Genomic DNA, 24,875 nt, shown 5'->3' on the forward strand with positions numbered 1-24,875 from the left:
AAAATTCAGCGTAATTATTTTTTGCACGGGCATACGGGAAAAACTATTTTGTTTTTGTCAATTAATGTGAAATTTGTTGTTATTATAGTATAAAGGTAAGGTTTTGAATCTAGAATGTTATTTTGGCAACGCGCCACTTGAGGGGGCACAGGGGACGTAGCATAAGATGTTGGATCTTTCTTTTAAAAAATCCAAATTTTGTTGCGGAAATGCCAGTTAGAGTCAGATTAATCACAAATACCACAGAATTTATATTCCGATGCTCCTTGCATGTGCCAGTGACTGATATGGGGCTGTAGCCCCGCTACAAAAATCACATAAAATGACCATAAATGTCCTTAGCAGGGACATACGGAAATACATTTTTCGATCAATTAATGTGAAATTTTGATGTAATTGTAGTAAAGAGATATGCGTTCTGAAATCTAGAATGTTAGTTTGATAACACACTGCTTTAGGGGGGGCACAGGGGGCGTAGCATAAGATTGTGGGTCTTTATAAAAATTCCAAATTTTGTTCTGGAAATGCTAGTGAGAGTCAGATTAATCACAAATACCACAGAATTGATATTCCGATGCTCCTTGAATGCTCCAGTGACTGATATAAGGGAACAGACCCCTTTAAAAATTCACAGAAAAATTAACCATAAATATCCTTAGCACGGACGTACGAGAGGAAGGTAAATATATATTATAATTAATATGTAATTTGTCATTATCGCAGGAAAATATTTTGATTATTTTAAAATTTCAAATCTACTGTAAATTATCGAATATCTTCTGTCGGTGTAACAGCTTTGTTGTTATTGGGCAATTGGAATATAATCAAAGAATTTTGCATTTTTTAAATGAATTAGGAGTAACGTATTTTCTGCACATTTAAGCAAAAAACCAGTTCGAAATATAACAGAAAAAATGCAGTAAAAATGTCGCACTATCAGGAACCAGAGAAAAAAGCTTAATGAAAAGTAATATTTCAAAAATGAAAAGCTTAATCTAGCTTTGTTTCAAAAATATCATTAACCTAATGTAAAACAGATAAAATCAACTTACTTTTATTCAGCATGCCCTCGTGAACGACCAAGACAAATCAATGCAATTAACTAAAGCCACTGTGAACACCTCAAACATATCTGAAGTAATCATCTCTATACTCTGGAGAATTCACTGTTTCAAGTTATCTACATTGTTACATGATTTTTGATAGACAATTTGATTTAGAAATCTCCACAAGAAAAAAATGTATGGTGTAAGATCTGTACTTCTCGATATCCATTCGACACTTGACCCCATAGAAATAAGTTGTTCCCCAAATTTCTTTCTGAAAAGATTTATAGCAGTACTTGAGCAATGCTGTGGTGCTCCATCTTGCATGAACAGTAATTCATCACTTTGATCTAAATTTAAACGATCAAGTTCGGCAAATATCTTTCCTCTTAGTAGTTTTTGGTATGATGCCGTTGACACATTTTCATCAAAAAAGAAAGATCCTATCACCTCAGTAGCATTTATGCCACATCAAACCATTATTTCTCGTGTGTCCATTGACACTTCTGATCTAACGTTCGGCTGCATCGATGACCAATATCTTGCATGTAATACGGACATTGAACTATTTAAGAAGAATATGGATTCGTCGGAAAACATCACTTGAAACAAGAAAATAGGATTTTCATTTAGCTTCTCAATAAACCAATTACAGAAATAAACACAATCACCATAATCACTTGCCCACAACTAACAAACCATTCGGACCGTGTATGATTTTATCTTCAAGTTTCTTAAAATTCTTTGTAGCGCAGTTTTCATAAGGGGGCAGACTACTAAATATTTTTTGAAAAGAACAAATTTTCTTTTGCCCGTTTTTCGTAAGTGAAAAGAGATAATGAAATGTAACTTACCACAATAATAGATAATGGTATTCTAATCCGCAAATACGAATCGGAAGAATTATCAGTGTTGCCATCTATAGAAATTACAGTGTGTCCAAAATTTGAATTACCCAAAAATCTAGGTTAAGGCAGCGACTAGAAAAATGAACTCAACGGCAGTTGATTATCATGTTACCTTGGTTTCTTGTTTACTACCTTTTAAATAATGTTTGTATTTATTTTGTGATAACTTACAGAAAGAAGTTATTACAAAATAAATAAGTTATTACAAAATAAATACAAACATTACTTAAAAAGTAGTAAACAAGGAACCAAGAGTACGTGATAATTAATCAACTACCGTTGAGTTCATTTTTCTAGTTGCTCCATTAATCTAGATTTTTTGGTAATTCAAATTTTGGACACACTGTAATTTCTATGGATGGCAACACTGATAATTCTTTCGATTCGTATTTTCGGATGTATAATACCATTATCTATTATTATGGTAAGTTACATTTCATTATCTCTTTTCACTCACGAAAAACGGGCAAAAGAAACTTTGTTAGCTTTTCAAAAATATTTAGTAGTCTGCCCCCTTAATATGTAAACCTAAGCTTCGCCGAGCAAGGGATTTCCGCGGTGAACTAGTAACAGATAACATCACATGTAGTATGATGTCACAAACATAGTAATTTTCATTTTTATACAGATTCTCAAAGCACGCGTTAGAATTTCTTGTCATTATTTTAATGCAATTATGTGTTATTACAAAATATATACATATAGCAATATATAGAGCATTCTACATCGTCGTGACTAGGTTTTATACTGACGACATTTCTTCCCAGGCAAGATTATGTCCCTCGTAATTGAGACCAGGCGAGATTCTGTGTCCAGAGATCAGGACCGCGAGGTTTAGGCAGGCGAGATTTTGGACCGCGAGGTTTTGGCCCGCTCGATTTTGGGCGGCGAGGTTTTGGACAGGCGATGCTTTGGCCTGGCAAGATTTTGTCCCTCGAGGTTTTGGCCAGGCAAGGTTTCGGCCCGGCGAGATTTTGGGCCGCGAGGGTTTGGCCAGGCGAGGTTTTGTACCCAAACCCATGATGCTATCGTATGTGTCAGAACAAGTTTATACAACGTTAGCAGAGTTGCATCAGATTAGTTTATGACGTGTACGCAATTATTCTCGTATTAACAACTTGTTATTTTGTTCATCGAAGAAATCATTCTAGTTGGACAGATATGTACTGCTAACGTTGAAGTTTATGATAAATTACTATTGCCAACTACTAAATTTGCCAACTATTATCGAGTAAATACATTATAAACAAAGCATATGATTGTTAGCATAAGTGCTATCTCGTTTAAACCTGTCGTAAGAGTTGGTGAAGCAGAACTGTTTGGTATGCAATTCGACATTGAAGAGTGGAAAACAATGTTTACTATTATCTTCATCATAGGTATTCTGCCTTTATTGGCAGGTCACTTGCCGCAGCTGAGAAGCTTCCATGCTCCACGGCCCTCCGCTAACTTCTTCGTCTTCGCGTATGATCTTTCTGTTTTTATATCATCCATTAATTGTAGTCTCCTTCGCCCCCTCCCTCTCTTTCCCGCCACCATACCCTCTAGGACGTCCCTCATGATACAATCTCTTCTTAGGCAATGTCCCAATCAGTTTCTCTTCCTCTTCCTAATAATATCTAAAAGTGTTCTTTTCTCACCCACCATTTCTAACACTCTCTCATTCGTTTTCCGCTCGACCCAATTAATTCTTTCCATTCTTCTCCACAACCACATACCGAAGGCTTCCAGTTGATTTTCATCACCTTTACGTTTACTATAGTCGAACATATTAGTGATTATTTCATGATGATCTGGATATGAGAATTGTGAAATTATTAGGCACAATCAAAGGCTACAGTGTATGTTGTAAAAACTGGCGATAATTTTAACTCCTTGAGCAAATCTACAAATATTCCTTTTATTACATTTTATAGGCGTTTGTATCAAATTATTGACACACATCCCACGTTTATCGGAAGATTGCGAAACATAATATTTCTTGCTAACTTTGTTCATATTTGTATGTTTCACCATGAAGTATACTCCTTGTCACCTTGTTAAAGTTACTGAATCTAAAATTTTAACTAGCAAAGAAATAAAACATATATATCGTTTTTTATTATTGAAAACTGTCTTTTATTATAATCAGTATAAGATTTCATACACAACATACAGAATTGATGTAATACTGTACAATGGTATAATTATAAAATCTTGGAAAAACAAACAGTCTTATTTTTTCTATTTCGATATTCGAAACACATTATAGCAAAATTGAATTTAGATTATTTCTAAATTCAGTTTTGCTTCAGTCCACATCGCTTAGTTGCCCAACTTTTAAGAGTTGTTTATACGTAAAGAGCAAAATTTTCATTATAAAGAGCACACAAAGACAATCACGTGACACTATACATAACAATAAGAAACAAGTTGCTTGCTTGGAGTTCTCTTCAACGGCTCTTTACATGTTCTTTGGTCACGTGTTGTAAAAACAAATTTTTAGTTTAGTTGTACTGTAAAACTTCCCTCAATAAACACTTCTTAATAGCTTAACTCTTTTCAGCACCGCAGCTATATGAGACATGAACTTACAATCGAAAATGGAATCCGAACTACTATAATAAATTTTTTAAAAAATGCTCTTCCACTGAGAACGGGACCCAGAACTCTGTGCACCAAAGATATGCGCACGGGAGCAACTATAGACGGTGCGGTGAAGAGGATCGGTAGTGTTGCACCATTGCATTGGTGTTGAAAAGGATGCTAATTTCAAAGAGCACTTTAAGATTTGTCGAAAAAAATCGGTGCAAGAAATTTTCAGTGGAAAAACTATGTAGATTCTTCCTATCAATCTTTCCTTCTTTGATGCGTTCTTTTGTTTATTTCGCATAACCTTATTTTCTTTTTGCACACTCTGCCTTACATATTTTCTGTATTCATGTTTCTCTTTTTACATATCTTACGTGCGGATTTTTCCGGGTCTCCGAAGAGAATTTTTTGCTTCGTACACTTCTACTTACCATCAAAAGTGAATATGGACGAATTTAGAAATCATGGAGAATATGCAAATTTTTAGAAGTAAGTCTTAATCATTTTCATCTTCTTTATTAGATTTTGACTTCTTTTTCTTCTTTTTTCCTTTCGACTTCTTTTTCTTCTTCTTTTTGCCCTTTTTCTCTCCTGAAGCACCTGCTTCATTCGTCGTTTTTGTTGGTTTTTCCACTGAAACTCGCAAGTAAGCATCGTATCCAAAATCTCTGCATGCTGTGGTATTACAGAACTCCTCGCAACATTCTGGACATAGCTTCGACCGCGTCTCCCATACTCCACCTCGGGTTTTGATCACCTTAACACTGGGAGAACCTGTTCGTCTCTCACGTCGAGTAGTACGTAATCGAAGTTTGCCCATGTCGATAAACCTGAAAGCAAACAACAACAATAATAGTAATTAAAATACAAAAGTTACGTTTCACGCCAGAATAAGGGGTCAAGTTAAACATTTTACTATACAGGGTGTCCCAGAAATATTGACTCACTTGTTGTTAGGCGCGGTAGGTTAGGCTGCATGATTGATGCTGTTGTTTGTTTGTTTCTTGTTTTGTTTGTGTTGTGGTGTATGGTGTTTTTACTTTTTTCAGTTAGGAACAGTACAACATGGTGGCTTGAATGACGCTTGAGAAATGTGTCCAATGCATTCACCTGTTTTCTGAGACACACAACGTTCCGGAAGCGACGAAGGAAGGAACTGTACGGTGATCGTGTGCCACAGCGAAAAGCAATAACAAGGGTAAAAAGGTATTCTATATAACTGGTAGTGTAATTGACTCGAAGAGGCCGGGTAGGCTTAGGTTCAACAATCCTCCATGCATATGCGGTTCGGATACAGGCGGAACTTGCAAGGTCACCGCAGAAGTCGAAATCAAATTGACGGTTGTCCAGCTCCCTGAATATCTCGAAGTCATCGGTTGTCAGGGTTCTCAAGAATCTGAAACTGCACCTGTATCACGCCATATCGAGTTGCTGAGTGGTACTTGGGGATGGTGGAGGAAAATCCCGACTTCGAAAACATACCCAGGACGGACGAGGCAAAGTTCCATGAACAGTGAGTGGAATTGGCGCAAATCACCGAGAAATTCAACAACATTAACGTTCAGATGTGTCGAGATGCGTACACAAATGTGCCCCTCCGGATGCAGGCATGCATCGATGTTAATGGCCGCCGGGTGGACCTCCAAATGGAGAATAGGGATTAGATACTGTAGAACACATGATTTTTACATCTTTCTTGTGACCTACAATTTTGTTTCATGACATTCTTGTTTTAATAAAACTGTACTGGTTATTCAACTGGTGAGTCACTACTTCTGGTACACCTGTACACACGGTGAGACTGTTAATTCGTACCAGAATCTTGACTTCATTCGTATATACACAAAAAGTCTCGAGAAAAGAAATGAAATATGAAATCGTCCTATCTCTGCTCATTTACTATAAAAAAAGGAAAAGAAAAATCATTATACTAAATATGTTTACTCATAACCCTTGAAATTAGTATTGCATATGAGATGAGACAGAATCTTCGTCATAAGAAAGGCCTACGAGACAGATATCTTCCAATAAAAGAAAATAGTGATAGCACTTTCTCCGTATCTTTTCGAGATGAGACAGCCCCAAATATAGTCATGTGGGAACACAATTTCCAATAATGTGAACAGGAACAAAGAATAGGCCTACTAACCTAATCTATTACACTTAAATTCAAAATCTTTGAGTTTTACGTCCCACGATTTACTTACATTCAAACAAGCTATCATATTACCATTTCAATCCCAAACACTTGAGTGATTTTTCTACTGAACACGAACTCCTTAACATCATGGAGTCATCAACATAACATAAGAATACACAGTATGTCGGAAAAGTAATGGAACTGTTCTTCTTTACAGATAACTACTTGGTCTATCTATTGCAGCAACATATCATCGGAAAGCAGAATATCTGCTCGACAAAACGAGGCCACAATCATGAGAACCGATTAACGGAGTGTCAAGTTATAGCAAGAGAAATGAGTGTATCTGGTGTCACTTCGTCACAAAAACACGATGGAGCAAAGAGCCAATATTAAGTTTTGTTTCAAGCTAGGTAAAACATTCATACAAACACTGCAAATGATGAAACAAGTGTATAGTGATGAGTGCTTATCTCGTATACGTGTGTTCGAGTGATATACGCGATTCCGGGATGGTCGTGAGTCCTTGGAAGACGACCCAAAGCCAGGCAGACCGAAAAACAAAAATCGTGATGGAACAAGTGCGTGAAATGATCGCCCACGATGCGAATTCGATTATGAGATGGATGATGGAGGAATTAAATACGACGGAAAACATGACTCACGAAATTTTGACAAAAGATTTAAGGAAACGGAAAATTTGTGCTCGATTTTCTCCGCACACCTTAACTGACGATCAAAACCTCGCTCGCGTTGAACATGGCAGAGACCTGATTAAAACAGCCAGACGGAACAGGGCATTCCTAGAATCGATTGTAACTGGTGACGAGACTTGGTGCTTCAAGTACGACCTGCAAACAAAATGCCAAAGTGCTATGTGGAAGTCTCCAGGTTCTCCGAAAAAGAAAAAAATGCGTTTTCAAAAGTTACGCGAGAAGACAATGTTGATTTATTTTTACGATTTACGAATGTAATCGGGAATTCGTTCCACACGGTCAAACTTTAATGGTGAATATTATCTGGGTGTTATGGAGCGTTTGCGGAAGCGAATTGTTCGCGTAAGGCCCGAACAGTTGGTATTTATTGCAGGACAATGCACCATATCACAGAACCGTCGCAGTTCGTGACTTTTTGGCTGAAAAAAACCTGTGTGCTTCCACATCCTACGTATGTGCATGATTTATCGCCGTATGACTATTTGCTATTTTAAAAATTAAAATTGGTCATGAAAGGAACATGTTATGACAACGTTACATACGTCCAATCTGCCGTGACGAGGGTCATTGAAGTGATTCCGAAAAAGGACATTAAAATCTCTATGTTAGTATTGGTTGAACTGCCCAGCGGTGTATTGATGGGGAAGGGATATAATTTTAATAAAAAGAACTGCAGTTGGTAAAATACCTAAGTCGTTTTGTTCAATTTAAAAAATCCGTTATTTTCCCGATACGCTGTATAGATATTCTTGATGTCCCCCAATATTAAATTAATGAATCATTTATTCAGAATACGACAAGTGGAGCTGGTGATTTCTTTTTGGGAGGGGCTAACTTGGTTCATCTTACGTGGTGTCTGAGACCCCTTGGCCATCCCGAGCTACGGATTTGCATCTATCTATCTTCATTTTAACACGATTATTTTAACAATTATTGACAAACACCACGGAACTGAGAATAGCGCAAAAGATGAGGCAAGAGCGTGAAAAACTCATTTATAACTTCCTTTAGTTGGTTGGTTAATGGGTTGTTGAAGTTTAGTATCCCCTTTTAGCATCGAGATTTACGAGACGTGGACTTACATCTTAACTTGGAATTCGAACAACATGAGCTTCTATCGGGGATCGAACTCTGATCTCCTGCACAGAAGACATGTAAGTAATTATGTAGCCACGAGAAAGTTCTGGAGTTATTTTCGTTTGGTTCTACTGGGTACCTAACGATTTACAAGAAAGGGCGTGCAACTATAATTTTCGAATCTGATAAGTCGATTTATCTAGGTCTCGACTTTAGGACAAGCCACTCAGGAAGTACTTGAGGAAAAATAATTTTGGAGCCTGAAAAAGCTAACCGTTTTGCCTCTGCAATGGCTCATCTACCTTTTCTGGTACTAGAAAGAGATTTTAAATACGTCTTAATATTCATTTAAGTATGATAACTTGAGATGGAGAGGAGTTCGGGAATTCCAGTCAATCTGAACTTTCATCAGGAAGTTTTCTAAGACACAAATAATCCTGAATGTTGTGTCTGCTTTAAAACTTTTGCTCTATTATATCTTACTGGGAAAACAAGCGGAGCTAGAAAATAATATAAGTAAACGGATACTTCAGCTAGAAAAGAATACAAGCATACAGACCGTGATGAAAGCATAATTTCGTAAAAGGTTAAATTCAAGCACATAATTTAATTTCCTTCTAGGAAAGAGTGATTTCTGTATATTACATATATATAATCTTAATAACAAAAGTTTATTTTTCAATAATATATTGGTCATGGGTTTTTAAACCACAAAGCCCTCATTGCATACTCCATTGATACAGACAATTCACTGGAGAAGAATACACATGTATAAATATTTAAGCTAGAAAAGAATATAAGCATGCAAACAATTCAGCTAATAAATAAAGCAAGCATATCGGAAAGAGAACAGAAACTCCATTGAATATATATAAGCGTATCGGAAACAGAACAGACATTACAGCCAGAAAAAATAAAGCATACCGGAGAAACAACATACATTTTATCTAGAAAAGAATATAAACATCGGAAAAAGAACAGGACTTCAGCTAGAAAAAACAGATCATGCCCATACGGCAAATATTCGACACATCAGCTGGTAAAAAAGCACAAATCTCATGTACTGGGAAAAATAACGGACACTTCAGCTAGAAAAGAAAGGACGCAAAAATCAACCAAGTGTACCTTGAAAATAGTTCTTCCTCGAGTTTAGTCTTTGGTCGCAAGGTTGTGAGCATCTTCCAGGGAATGTCCACGGCACTGAAATCCTCGAGACGAATCGAACGCATGATGGGAGGCATTGGATCAGCGAAACTGTATTCCTGTTTCTTCTCCTTTCGAGTTGGTTTAAAACTAAAGTCCTTGTCTCGGATTCGCATCTCTTCAGGGCGAACCTTGAAAAGGAAAAGAATAAAATGTGTTTTATGGCAACAATATTATTTGATTCTCCTTAAATTTCCTATTAAATTGTCAAAACTAGAATTTGGTCTTCGGGCAGGACTATAATGTATGGACATCCTTAGGTGTTCATGATCATAGGTTTGATTCTCTGTGGGGAATAACCATTTTACTTTCAATTCGGTTGTGTAAGGCAATTCAGGAACTTCCTAGATTAGAAATACTGAATTCCAACCTCGGAAATCACAAAGAATGATATTCGAAGCCGAAACGTTAATTACATATCATTCAGTTAAATTGACGACACTTGACCAACTTTGTTCTTCGTGCATTTGTGTTAAGTTTACTTAGACTGCCGTTCAATGGTATCCTACTTCGCAGAGCATTATGGGAAATCCCATCTCAACTTGAAACTTTTAAAAATTAATTTTAGAGGACATGTTAAAGAGTCAATATCTTTTTGCTTAAGACATAGAAGGTTCGTTATTAAAGGACTATTATTAAGAGTCCTCTTAAATTGTATAAATTCCATGCACCTAAAAGAAATTATAATCTACTTCATCAACATTCGATAACTAGTTTGTTAGACTGAGTGAATAACAATACTCCCAGGACTTTTTTTAACGGTAGATACATTATCGCGCTACGGTAAACAACCTTCCACATTTGATCAGTCCCTTTTCGATTTCAATAAAACAATCTTGAATTTACCGCATTATTTTGTATATTTATAGTGTACCAGGTGTTATACACAGTCAGGTTGAATAGTGAATTTCATTAGAAGTACAGTGCTGTGTTATTTTTCTCTCTTTCGTAACATAATTATGGATATTAGCCACAGCAGACAGTCAGAAATTACGGACAATCAGAAACATGAGACTATTGGTCCCTTTTAGACCGTTAAAACAAGGTACAAGTGTACTGGTATACGGACAAAATGTCGCATTGCCTGACAGTCTAGCAGCATGAACAGAGATCATTGTCTGCTGGATTCATATTGTGTCCAGAACGACTGCTATACGACAAGGCTTATAGAGGATAACATCTGGGATACCTTCCTCGGTTATGACTACAAACGTCACGTTGCCAAATCTCATCAGCTGTTGCTGGGGAGTTGGTCTGGTAATTGAGGCACTGTCCAGGTATGGATGGATTACGCGTATTCAAACAGGCAGAGATCAGATGATTGTACCGACCAAGGAAGCAATGGAACATGCCCATCCCGTGCGAATGATTGGTGGGGCGCCTAAAGGCCAATATGTATAAATTCAGACGGCGAAGAATTTCGTGCTTGCTTCGAGTGACACAAACTAGTTGTGGACCTTATGCAATATGCCACAGAACGTTATCCTATTGGATAGTAGCAGCGTTGCCAGACTCACAGCTCGGAATTATTCCAAAACCTGATCGAAATTATGCTAGATTCGGTCAAATTATGCTAGATCCTCGTAATTACTAATTCAGGAGTTAAAAAGAAAACGAAGTTGAGATCAGAGCAAGGATGCGTGGATAGAACTCAATACTTCACGCACCAAAACTTTAACTTAACTAAATTAGTGCAGTCGTTGCCAGGCTCAATAGCGTATATATCGTATAAATGAATGCAAAGTGTTTGTTTACATATTTTGAAAGAAAATTACTTCGCAGCATAAGCGGAATTGGGAATTGTCTGCTGGGGGGGGGGGGCAGATTTTTGGTCGGTCTCGGACCTTTCATTTCAGGAATAATGATGATCATGAAGTCAGAAATAAAGATGGTGAAGTTGTCAAAAAGTTGGGGGGAGAATGGCCCCCATAGCTCCGCCCATACCTCGGAGTTAAAGGATTAGAAAACCCTGGGTGGAGCCACAAAAAAAAAAAAAAAAAAAGCCATTTCTAACTTACTTCGGAAAATAAGACTGCCTGTATGGTTTACCGACTGCATGAATCAATGGAAGAGGATACATTTCTGCCGTTCTTTTTCTTCCCATGACCAACTTCTTTCTCATCTCCAGGTTTTACGGCTTTTTGATAAACTTGCTGAAATTATGCTAGATTTGGCCAGGATGCTAGATGCTAGAGACATGCAAATTATGCTAGATCTAGCATCATTATGCTAGGTCTGATAACGCTGGATATTAGCTTGTTACAGTATCTGAGTAAAAGGATCATAACCAGTTCCAGAGCTTACCGATGTACGATCTGCAGATTAGAAATTTGTCAACGCGTATTAGCCGCAGAAGAGTATTAAATCCAAACGGAACCCTGTCATAATATCTTATATCGTACCATTGTGGCAATGCACAATGCATACGTCGCCCTGCCTGTTGCAGATGTGGTAATCACGATGCTGCATACAGGAGCGGAATGCAACCAAGAAGATGATGTCTTTCATTCTGTTGTCCATGTGTGACGTTTGGGCACTAATGCGGTTACGCACATGTATACTGTGCAGTCAAAGAAAGCCGCAGCAATGGGCACAGTCAAAATATGTCGAAGTCGAAAAACTCGTGAGAACACTGGTCACTGCAAAATATTTCGTAATTCATCCCACAGAGTTAGGAGAGAGACTATCCGATCTGGCGTAACAATGTGCATAAGTTTGTTTTCTCGGTTTATTGTATGACACGACCATTAGGATCCTGATTGTAGTATATTGCCTTCTGGAAATTATGGATTCCATATTCGCATCTCCGTGGTTGCATTCTGTTCAATAGAGCTTTAATGTCGTTGGAGGGTAATACGCAGTCGCCACAATTCTTCCGCAATCAAAGGTGAAAATTTGGAAGAATTGCTGCCTCATTTGACAACGGGACATTATTTGACCGTCCAGATATGCTCATGTAACACTAACACTTGGCCAGTACTACTTAACTGTAGATCTTTGGAATATTTGAAGTTTTATGTTTTCAGCCAGCAAGGCCGGCACAAGTGATGTTGTGAAGCTTATTGGTAATAATTTTATAGTACTTTCATACTATACAAATATGGGGTCAATCCAGTGACTCTTTCCTGGTGTTATATATTTAATATTCGGCAGTGTATTTACGTATAATGTATAACGAACATTCTTTTCAGTCATCTATACAAGGTTCTTCGAGAAGGAGTATACAATTTCATAAAGTTGTATAAATTTACTGAGACTATTTACAGAGCTATGTCTTCTTTTCTTTTTCGTCACTTTGTAGTAAAGTAGATCAAGTATTGGCGTACGCAACACATCGTATTGAATAATGTCACGAAAAGAGATAGCGACCTTTGTAACGAAGATGATTGCTGCCTTCACGGTCTTGATATCGGCTTGTGTGTTTTGGTGAATTGAAGTCTGCGACAATTGTACAAAGGAATTTTCGTACGGAGTGTAGAAAAAAATTTCCCTAGTAGGCGTACCATTCATAACTAGTATAAATGAAACCGGGTATTCAGTGACATATGATAAATTCTTGGGGTATCCTCGCATATTTGACGATGTTGTAAAGCAAGTGTTGTTAACAAGAACTTTTGTTAACAGTTCTACAAATCTAACTCGGCGTGATTCTAGCGACTTAAAAACTTTCATCTTTTTTGTTTCAAAATGACACCAAAACCAACGCTGTAAGTAGTCTGAATAAATTTATATGAATTTACAAAGTTACAGAATCCCTTGTATTAGAGACTCCTGTATTTCTAAAGCATCCTATATTGGTATGGGTATATTGATTTCCTGTTCAATAATTTGTTATTGTTCAAATAAGCTTCAGACTTAAGCGAAAAGAAGGTAATACCGTAGTAAATGCATTATTTCACGTTTAATTCTATAAAAGTTATAAAATAATTAAATAATTAACACATTACCTTTTCAGGACGTATTTTATACTCCGGAACTCTTTCCAGCAGCTTATCGAACTCATCCTTGGTCTTGACTTTTGACCGCGACAAGTCAAGAACTTGAGCTGCCTCCTTTTTCTTTCCGAGGAAGTCATCAAGCTGAAGCGCCATTGGATTGTTTCCGTCACTCTGCACATTTCTTAACTTGATTTATATTTATTACAGTATTATGCCGCAGAATTTTTGTTCACATTACCTAAAATGACAGAGAAACATAATTAAATATTGTCACTGTCGTAGTAAAGTTGTTATAGTTTAACAATAAAGCTAGGCTATACTTTGATACTGTACATTGTAAAAATAAGCGAAAGTTCCTTTCCTTTTACTTATTCTTCTTTGTTCTGTTTCTGAAATTTTCATCGCCTTATCATTTATCAATTTCACTGTTACATAATTAAATATCGGAGAATGTTTATGAAATTTTCGTGGAACATATTTTTTAAATACAAGGAGATAAATGCACTCCATAATTTTGATGATTTCATCATATTCTATCAAAATTAAGCATGGTCAACATTTTCCGGAATCGGAAATTTCAATTTCCGAATTTCGGAAAAATTCTGCATTTTTTTAAATTCCAGAATTTTTCCGAACCCCGAAATTTTCTAAATTTCTAATTTTTCCGAAAACTGGAAGTTTTCCGTATTCCAGAATTCTTCCAATTTTACTTTCCGATTTTGCTTTCCGGATTCCGGAAAGTAAAAATTCCGGAATTGGCCATCCCTAATCAAAATCGAATAATTTTTACAAAACCTATCGACAGCGTCGTCACTTAGATTTTTTCTGGGGGGAAAGCATTAATTTAGGCCCACTAGAAAAGTTGTTTTTCTAATTCTTGGGCGCCCCTCTTTCCACCTTTCTCTTACTCTTTATGCACTCCCCGGCGCCTGTAGGCCCTCCCGCACGGCAAGGTCTGCGGGGCCGTTAGTTACGCCTCTTGGCCCGTTCCATACATGACAGATTAATTAAGGGGACAACACTGACAAGTCTCATAGCCATACGAATAAATAGTATTTCTAGAGCCCCTAATAGTAGACATTTTTACTGAATTTGGCCCACGACTCATTTTTTTATTTACCTTTTGTGTGCTGTTTTCTTTACACAATGTACTGAACTTGTTTGATGCTTCATTTATAATTTCTTGTTCGTATCGTATATGGAGTATGAAAATTTTGCCTTAAAATGGGCCCCCCTCGAACGGCAGGGAGCTTCTCTGGGGGATAGTTGCCCACTTCCCCCCCACAAGTTACGGCCCTGCCTATCGATGAAAATAATGTATTTTTTAAATCGAAAGGAAAGAATTAAATTTACCCTCTCATTCTGGAATTATTTTAAACCCGAGTAATCAGGATGATTGAAAAGCTTCAGAGAAATATGCCCCATATTGCCCCAAAATCGAATATCTTATTTAATAAAGTTAATGTGGACGATATTTTGTAATTGGGGACTGATGATAAATTCATCTTCAATCTTCAATTATTTCAATTCCATGCAGGAAAAACCTCCATGGGATTGCTATTACAGGCCAGTAGAATTAGAATTCGTTTATACGGTGCTCATGGATATAATTACTAATGATTTATTTTCTTTCATAGGATTGTCTAATTGTCTCCCTCAAGAACTCACCAAAAGTCCTGAGTGATCCGACTTGTGCTACGCCCACCATCTTGAAAAAATGACAGACGAGAAGGACTTTCATTCGGGTTTTGGCTAATTTCTCAAGAAACAGCTAGTTTTAGAAAGAAAATGAACTGGAACATTTCGAAAGAACAAAAAAAAAAAAAAAAATCCTTTCAAGTGGAATTCCTAGATTATCGCAAGACTCGCCATGCTCCAGAAATAATGATATTTCCGGAAATTTTTTCTTAAAATACCTGAAAATTGTTACTTTCATTGGAACGTTGATGTGCTTTTAAAATTAACGTTCATTACTCAGCACTCCATTTTTTTAAATTGTAAAAAATGATTTTTAAAAGATATTTCTTGTTTCTTGACGATCAGAAAAATGTCCTTCCCTCCCCTTCCTCAAACTACCACCATTATTGAATTTATGTTTTATATTTCCTCATTTCTTTTTAATTAAAATGTTTGAAATATGAAGCGTTTGAAGAGCAATTTCATTCAATAAACTCAAAGTAGTCACTTTCACTCATCTAATAATTTTATAGATCTTAAAAAAAATAATATTGAGTATCGAATGTTAGCGACAACTGTCTTAACCCGAGACAACCCATAAGTATACCCTTAAACGGCCCAAGGGTTGCCTCTGAGACTCCCTGCTGTATATGCAAGCTACCAGAACCCAACGCGACCATTTTTATTTTCCGTCATCAATAGAAAAGGCTAGTCACTACTTTGCTATGCAATCATTTGTCAATGGCAATAAAAAATAAACAGTATCAAATAATTAGAAAAGTACATATTTCAATAGGAGCCTCATAGGCACCCCTTGGGCCTTACGTTAGTATAAAAAATAACCCTATCTTTTCTGAGGTAAAATAAAAAAATGCTTCGGAAACGCAATCAGAACGTGTATTTCAAAGAGATAGGATAATTCTAGAGCGCAGGACACGGGACGAAATATCTATTAAGAATAATGGCATTAAAAGTGGACCAGATGCCTCCGAGGCACACTTTGGGCTTTCTCGAAAAATGCTGACAGTCGTCAGTGCAAATTTGATGCTTGATAGCATTTTTTGAACGACCTATAAGAATTAGTAGAACAAGTGTGGATACCTTTCAGTTTTTACAAAACAAATCTCATTTTTTTTTTTAGTTTCTCAAAATGCTTGTACAGTCTTGTCGTTAACACCAGGAAAGTACACAAAAGCGACGAAAGAGCCATGCTCCTTCCTGAAAGAATGATTAAAAAAAAAAAAAAAAAAAAAAAAAGCGCTCGCACAGTCCAAAAATGCTACTCAGGTGATATAGCATTAATAATCACACCCGAATTAATATTGCAATGATATATTTTCTATTTAAATCAGTACATAAACTTCTGGTATTTTCCCCTCGAAAATATACTCGATGCGTCCTATTCAAAAAGCTCCTGAATTCAGCAGAAACTCGTTTCATCGCGTGTGTTGGGAAGACATGCTTTACACCCGCGTTATAACCCTAATATTGCGATATAGTAAAACTTAATCCGCCTTATGCAGAGTCGTTTTGACCTATGATTAGTGTCATACTAAAGGGCTGACTACTACAGGAAACATATGTTAGTCGAACTCTTTAGTAGTCACTAATCAGACGTCAAAACGACTCTGCATAAGGCCCAATACCTTTCCATGATGTAATAAAACGGTAGTTACAAGAAATTTTCGCAGATTTATTTAGCATAGGTTTGTTTTCTGGAGGTACCACTTATACAAGCAGTCATAAATTTCACTATCTTTCCCAACTTCAGCTCTTCTCCTTTACAGTCCAACATCACTTTTAACCGAAGACGCAGAAGTACGCAACTTTTATTAACTTTTTAACCAGCGTCGTTGTCCAATCTGCCTTTCCATATCCTGCTTTTGATACACCACTTTAACTCTTTGAATTATTTTTTTTCTTCTAACGCGCGATTTTTCTCTTAATGCTTAAAGCCAACTCAACTGATACTAAGGCAAGCAGATCTAAAGGTAAAATTTAGAAAGAGTAGACCGACCGGTTTTCAAGGGTAAGATGACAGTGAATTCCTAATACTTACATATCTATAGCAAACCTCTGTGGCTAAGATTTCGGAAACCGAACTAGATTGGACGCATAAAAAATGTTGGAACTTCAAGTTGGCTCCGGGAGATATTTGTACCAATGACATTACTGTTGTTTTGAGGCACGATATAACGGGCTTCTACTGTACTGCAATGATTCATATAACAAGTTTCATTTTGTTTGTTCGTTTGCCTGCTTGTTTGTTTGTTTGTTTGTTTGAGTTGAGGTTTAGCGTCTCGTTCAGCAGCGAGGTTATATGAGACTTGGATCTACTGTTTAACATGGGATCAGGGCCGGATTAACTCATCTGGAGGCCCGGGGCTAGAAAAAATTGTGATCCCTGTTGACTTCACCTAATACGTTTCTGTGAAAGTACAAGAGGAAAGTTAAGGGAATATGTTCCATATTTTTGGTCATATTTTATTTTATGATAATGACTGTATTTTCATGATTCTGTTTTAGACGCCAGTTGAGATTTTGATCAGAGTGAATGGAAGCCAGCGACGCAAGTAAGCTAGTTGTCGCCCGTGGTAAGAACTCGCCTTTGCGCCCCTTTCCCCTGACCAACCAAACCAAAACGCTCCCCGAATACACCTGATATTGGCATCACACAGTAATTCTCCTATTCCAGTTTTTCTTCAAGTAGTAAAGCTTGATTTCATTATTGCAGTACATAATTTAATTTTTAGTACTAGATAAAACACCAAACTAATTAGTATTTGACTGCTACAGTAAATAGTCAGATAGTAGCATGCTTGACATATTCTTCTAGTCATATCATAATAACAGCAAATCATATGAGTTCCGCGGGAAATAGAACCTGGATCACCCAGGTGTAAAACAATTCCACTTTGATTTTCTCTCGTTGTCCAGAAAATTTGAGATGAGTTTGCAATACGACAAAGTGCTGTTTGTGCATTAAGATTTATACTACGTGCTAGTGATGGGTAGTTCCGGAATGATTTGTTCCGAAAGAACGAATCCTTCAGAGGAATGAAAGGAACGAATCTCTGAAAGGAATCGGATTTATTTGGGCGGATTCACTCATGGGATGGATTCACTCAGGAATTTTACGTATTGAATCAGTGGATTCGGTTGGTGGAACTAGATGGCGGAACCAAACAACAGACGAGTGGATTGATATGAATGGAGTCGGATTGATATGGATGGGACAGAAACAGTAGTAAAGAATAGACACACACTGCACAACAGAGAAGCAAATAATATGCACAGACACAAGCAATCTTTCTTATACGCTCTTGTGTCACTTTTCCGCAATATTCTGACCACCGCAACTGCTCTCCCAACAGGAGGAGAGGGGGAGATCGGCTGCTAGTCTTATCACTATTCTTCTTTCTTTCTTTTTGTTTTTACTTTTTCACAGGTGTTCAGCGTTACCAGGTCTATAGATTTTTGTTGCAAAGCGGATAAAAAAACTATTTGCTGTAACACACAAGCTCTTATTCAATATATTCTGATGTAATGTCCATATAACCCTTTACTAATATAAAATTCGCAATTGGTTGTTTGATTAGGTTTTAATGCTTATTTCAACACCAAGATAATATTTAAAAAAATGAAATGAAATCTTTGAGTTTTATGTCCTACGATTATGCAGGTTAGGCTAAAGGAGACGATGATGATGAGTAATGAATGAAATGGCGGAATGAAGAAAGTGGGAGGAAACGGGAGAACCCCGAGAAAACCCACGCACACGGTGTTTGTCCACCACAAAGTTCTATTCTTGCAAGTGTTATTTTCTCAACACATTCCAAAAGAAACTTCTATTCGCAGGAAAATAACCCTATACAATATGGAAAAGGTTATGATTTCTTAGTTCGCAGTGTTTTTCTCACAAAAGACTTGAAAAATCAGTTTTTCACAGCGTATTAAGGTGCTTGGGTACCCTCTGTGAAAGTATATCTACAAAGTATGTTCATAATTAAAATTTGTGTAATCACTAGAACAAAACATTAAATTTAACTTACAAATATGCATAATTGCAATTATTATCAATATTTATTCAAAGTAGTTTACCTTCTAGTTTATCAAAAGCAAAGAAGAGACTTATTAAAAATTAGGTACTAAGTTGAATAACACAAATAAGCCACTAGTAATATAAGTATACATTTTCCGTAACTCGTAATTTGCCACCTTAAAACAAATCTGAAATCGGGTTTCTTTCCTGTTCATCTCCAGAACTTTTTCGTGGTAAATCATCCTCAGCGGAATGGTGTCCATCCTTCAGCCAAGGAATTTCGTTTACTTTGAGGTTGTCTAGCGGAGGGCCATTAGCATTGATGATCAACAAGTTAGACAATGTTTGAGCACTTAGTCTATTTCTATATCAGTCATCTGTAAATTAATCAGGGGAAATCCCCGTTCGTATTCTGTCGTGAAAATTGATAATACTCCTACCCGACGTAGAAATTCCTGCAGCTCCTCATCGACAATCTGATTGTTAGACTTAAGTCTGATAATGATTTTTCTCGGTCAGTTTTGAAAAACTCAGCAAGAAGTATCACCTCTCTATCACCATACAACATATTTTCCATATCGACCATGTCAGTTGGCGATGTCGACTCATGGAGAACAGAAACTTCATCTACCACACCTTCGATAGGGAATCTTGCGCATAAATGATCAATTAAAGCTTGATGATTTCTTGTTTGTTTATAAATTTATTTATTGTAATTACACATAAAGGTTTGATGTCATTACCAAGTCTCCTTCCCCCCCTACAAAGCAAAAGGGAGCGCGGTTCCGAGGAAGTGTTCAGAGGTGCTTGTTAATTTCGAAAGGAGGAAATTTTGCAACCAGTAGTTTCGACACGGTAATTTTGGCACCAAGAAACGAAGCAAACGGAAATTTTGGCACCATTTATAATAGAAGTACAGAAAATGTGAGAAAATACTCTAAATGTAATAGATATTTAAATTTACATGTTATTAACTAGGACTGCTCCAGCGCGACGAATCAAACCAGTGACGAATGTACAGTCAGCGACAAAATTTATTTCTCTTCTGTAAAATTTATTTTGCTTATAACTTTGGAATTGATGGACTGATTTGAGTAGTTTTCTGAAATTTACCGAAAACTATATTAAGTTGCTGGTAATATTTCAGAACTCAAATCTGTCCGTCCATTCGAGAGATATTCGCGGAAGAAATTTTAACATGGAAAAGAACTTTTGTTACTGACAGTACAGACACCGGTAAAGATACTATTGGCAGTTTCATTATATATTCAAAGCAAGTTAAAATTCCCCTCTAATGGGTTTGTATTTTACTTTCAAGTGCAAACAGTAAAAGCTAATTAGAACCATGGAAATTGAATACAGAGAAAGAAAATTAGAAAATACTCTGGGTATAATAGATGTTAATGTACCAATTTATTTTGCAGAAGAGATTACACCGAGATTCTTTCCATCGAAATTTCCGGCCCCCCCTCTCACGCATATCCCAAAACATCATTAAAACTTTAAGATTGAAATTGAAACAAATCCCTGAACATGATTGGCTTGTCATACAGCGGTGCTGAAATCCGATTGGCCGGTCAACAGATATTGTCGAAAAGTGAAAGTATAAATTCAGTATATGATTTTTACTTCATTATTTTCAGTAGTGTCATTAACTGAAAGTATGGAGGTGATAAGTTCAACGCGAGGAGGCGAGAAATTGTGTTTAGAGGGTTATATGTATACAAAACATAAGATTTCGAAAGAAAGTATTTGGTGGAGGTGTTGTAAAAGAGTTAGTCTTCAGTGCCCAGGAATTTTGAACAGTGATTTAAATAAGTGCAATACAGTTTTGATTCACGAACATAACCATATCGGTGACGAAGATGCAGTGAAGGTTGCTGTTAGCTGAGAAGAAATGAAGAAGAGGTGCCTTCTGAATGATGGAAATCCATCACAGGTTTTCGCTGCGGTTGTGACATAGTTACCTGAAAATGCCCGTGCAATTTTGCCAAATGCAGAAGCATGTAAAAGAACAATGAGGAATCAGAGAAGGAAGAAATTTCCTCCGGAACCAGCAGATCTTCAAAAATTTGGTTATTGAAGGTACGTTTAGTAAAGTTTCTCTTTCTTTCACTGTAGTAACATTTGTTTCTGAATTTTTTCTTTAGGTAAAATATGATACGTTCTGCAAATAGTGAGGTTCTCTTATTCAATGCAAGTAGTTTTTGTTTTGTAGGCCTATGTTGCAAAAAAGCTAGTTGCCGGCTAATTCTATTTTAGGCGTGCTGTGGTTCGTACGTAAGAGAGTCAAAGTAATTAACTGAAGGTTAAAGATTTGAAAGTTAGGGCCTAAACGTGGCCATTTTTTAATCAGTTGTGTGGAGCGTGTACGAGGTTGTTTCTTCCACTTAGCTCAGTCTACGCGGAGGAAAATTCAAGAACTTGGGCTTACAAATCTCTAGACAATGCGATTTTGCATTCATACCTTTACCGCAATTCTGCTTTTGGTACGCCGCTATTTACAGAACCCCCCAAAATGTTAAATCTATCGACAGTAGCAAATCAAAAGCAGATAGATGAGTTGTGATAACGGTATCACATGCAAAATAATATTGGCTAGTGCACTACGTTTTTGCTTTTCGAATATTTTTATTTGTTTTTTAAGATACAGTATTACAGAAAAAACTCTAAAATTAGCGGTAGTTGAATTTTGCTGTCGTGAAGACCCTTAAGATTGAATGTCGATAATGAATTCTATGAAAAGAAATACCATCTTGCTTCTGCAGGTGTATTTGTTTTTATTTTTCAGTAACATAATAGATTATTATTTAAAAACAAAAAACGATATTGTATTTGTAGTGTTTAGGCTTTTCTGAGTGCGAGTGCAATTTTCCTCCCCTTCATTGTTCATGATGGGGTCGCATATTTAAAATCATAGCTTTCAAGATTTGTTCTTTCTGGAGAAAGGTCGGGGGCGGCGAATGGTGTCATTGCACAGGACGTAAGGTCTGCCCTATGTATAGACATTTTATACTGTTAGATTGGGTAGTACACTTGATTACAAGTACTGTACAATATTGTATTTATTCCTCTTTCTTTCGTAAGATAGAAACAATTCAGGGATATAGAAGCAAAACTTGCTAAATCAATTTTTTTTTTAAATTTTGCCAGGAGACGAAACAAAAATGACTCCCTTATGTTTCAGGATTGTTGATTAACTTTTTTGTTTAGTGGTCACTACTTAATGCAGATGAGTGAAATCTACCACTAAAGAAAATTGTTCAACAATTCTGAAACAGAAGTTAGTCACTTTCTTTTTGTTTCCTGACGAAACTGAAAAATGGATTTACCAGGTTTTACTTCTATACCCCTGAATTGTAACTGAACTTAAAATCGGCAACATCAAATCCCTATTACCCCCTTGCTATCCTTTAAAACAAGGGATGAGCTTGTTAGAAAAATTATATATTTTTTTACCTATATTATTTTCTATCACTTGCTTATTGTGTGAAAAAAAATGTTAATTGATATGCTTTTAAATATTTTCCTTTTTATCCATTTGCTACAGCCCGAAGTAAACATATTTACTTACTCAAAACACGAGGATCGATTAATAAATATTTCTTCAACGTTTATGTAAACAAACATGAAATACCTACCTTTCCGAATGTGCGTGACAACCACGTGCACTGGTAAACACTTCACGAACTATCAAACAGGCAGTTTTGTTGTTACTGAAAAGAGCTTTCTCGAATATCCATAAGTGATCAATAAATGCACGCTGTTAAATTTCCTTTTTTTGAAAACACTTCACCTCATTTCAGAAAACGTTTCTGTCAGCTCTATGCGCTTAGTCTATCTTAGTTCTTCTAATTCCACGACGCAAACAATGGTGTCAATCTTCCACCTTCACACAATGATCCACGAACTCTTCATGTCAGAGCCACTCTGATTCGCTCTGACTGTTGCACCAACGAAACCAGCGCGTTTTTTCCCCCATTTCTGTAACACAGACACAACTGAAGTCAAGTGAAGTCTTTCGCCCTCTCGTAAAACAGTTTTGCCGTGGCTGAATTTATTGATTACAAAGGATATATAGAATGCTATTTTACGACGTAGTAATATTTCTCGCTCCCAGATGTCTCTACGAACCAAGAAAACAACTTTTAGAATTGATTTCTTATTCTTCACCGGCGTAAATATAAGCATTCATGCATAAATTTGAATAATAATAGTGAAACAACTTTTCAAAACAATATATATAATGCTTTGTGCACAATTCATTAGAATGGATTATAGCGAACCAATTTCCGAATTTTAAAAAGAGCGCCCAATGTTTTTAGTTTCAGTAAACCCACAACATAACAGAGTTACAAAAATGGCAATCTCTTTTCACGGTTATTATTATTATTGTTGTTGTTAATTTTGATATCTTTAATTGCATTTTGGATTGTTTCCAACTTTTACGTTAAAGGTGCTACATAGGTATGTCACGAAACAACACTGAACACTGCCATCTATTGAATTAACGCTTGATTATCTGACGTTGCCTGTGCACATAATATGTATATTATACAATCTGAACACATTCATTTTATAATGAATTTTAGAGAAAACTAAAAATTATATGAATACTATATTGTATAACATTTATTCCGTCAACCCCCGTCAACTTGTCAACATGACAATAATTGCTTATGAATAGATTCGTTTAGGTTAAGTTGCTTTAGGATGGGTTAGTTTCTTTTTAATTACTTAGTAATTACCTAGATTTTGTCCGGCAGAGCTTATCGGAACATAATCCTATCGTATTCTCATCGGGTAGCCTACAACTTTTAATCCTTTCGGATCCAGGTCATTTTTGGCGCTTTTCTACAGTTTGAGTTAGTGACTTATTGCTCTAAAATTATTTACCCGACTGATATGGTTAACGCCTTGTTCTCTGGAAAAGAGATATGGCTATTTTTTTGGTGTGTCACATTGCAGTGTTACATTGCAGAAAATTTACAAAAAAAAAAAAAAAATCCCTAACCGAAATTCAAGATATTTTGCAGCGGGCACCACTGTTGCCACACGGGTCCAAGTCATCTAAAACATTCTTTGGTATGTTGACAAGGTATGTGGGTACAAGGTACAACCTAAAGTTGCTGGCTGCCATACAAAGAGAGAAAGAAAAAATTCTCTGTCATCATACACATGAAATTTTGATACTTTTTACGCCTCAGAAGCAAAAATCATCAGATACACCGGGTTACAGCTTCCCTAAATATCCTATTGAAACTTTTTATGGTGCGCTCTGTGGGCCAAAGAAAAGGCTTTCATATAGTGGTACATTTTTTCTAATGTAGTCAGCAAGAGGGAAATTTTCCGAATTTTTCATCTAAAATCAGGAATTATTTTTGGGCTGCAAACACTGCCACCAGGCAGACGCGAACTGTCTGAAAATAAACCTTGGTATCCCACTAATATATCTTACAATCATTATGGCGATTTTTAACAAAGTAAGCATGAAATTAAAAAAAAAAATCATTTTCAGAAATTCACCATTTCCTAACCATTTACATGACATGGTTGA

General features: G+C 36.5%; 1 protein-coding gene across 1 annotated transcript; it reads right to left on the reverse strand.

The window, feature by feature from the left end:
• Positions 1–4,051: 4,051 nt before the first annotated feature.
• Positions 4,052–23,335, reverse strand: LOC145674849 (uncharacterized). Its single transcript, XM_081745078.1, has 4 exons — positions 22,960–23,335; positions 13,609–13,837; positions 9,584–9,792; positions 4,052–5,355 (listed from the first exon to the last, which is right to left on the reverse strand). Exons 2-4 carry the CDS (start codon positions 13,750–13,752, stop codon positions 5,022–5,024), a joined length of 687 nt encoding a protein of 228 aa, XP_081601204.1. The 5' UTR covers positions 13,753–13,837; positions 22,960–23,335; the 3' UTR covers positions 4,052–5,021.
• Between the last annotated feature and the right edge of the window lie 1,540 nt (positions 23,336–24,875).

The sequence above is a fragment of the Thermobia domestica genome, chromosome 18, assembly GCF_964235325.1.
Source record: "Thermobia domestica chromosome 18, izTheDome1.hap1.1, whole genome shotgun sequence".
NCBI classification, from domain to species: domain Eukaryota; kingdom Metazoa; phylum Arthropoda; class Insecta; order Zygentoma; family Lepismatidae; genus Thermobia; species Thermobia domestica.

What these genes read in the sequence shown, in the direction of transcription:
- LOC145674849 (XM_081745078.1), bottom strand. Translation starts at nt 13,752, where the DNA reads ATGGCGCTTCAGCTTGATGACTTCCTCGGAAAGAAAAAGGAGGCAGCT. An exon ending in ATAAAATACGTCCTGAAAAG is followed by an intron (nt 9,793 to 13,608) that starts GTAATGTGTTAA and finishes TTCCTTTTCAAG; the next exon opens with GTTCGCCCTGAAGAGATGCG. An exon ending in GAGGAAGAACTATTTTCAAG is followed by an intron (nt 5,356 to 9,583) that starts GTACACTTGGTT and finishes GTTTGCTTTCAG; the next exon opens with GTTTATCGACATGGGCAAAC.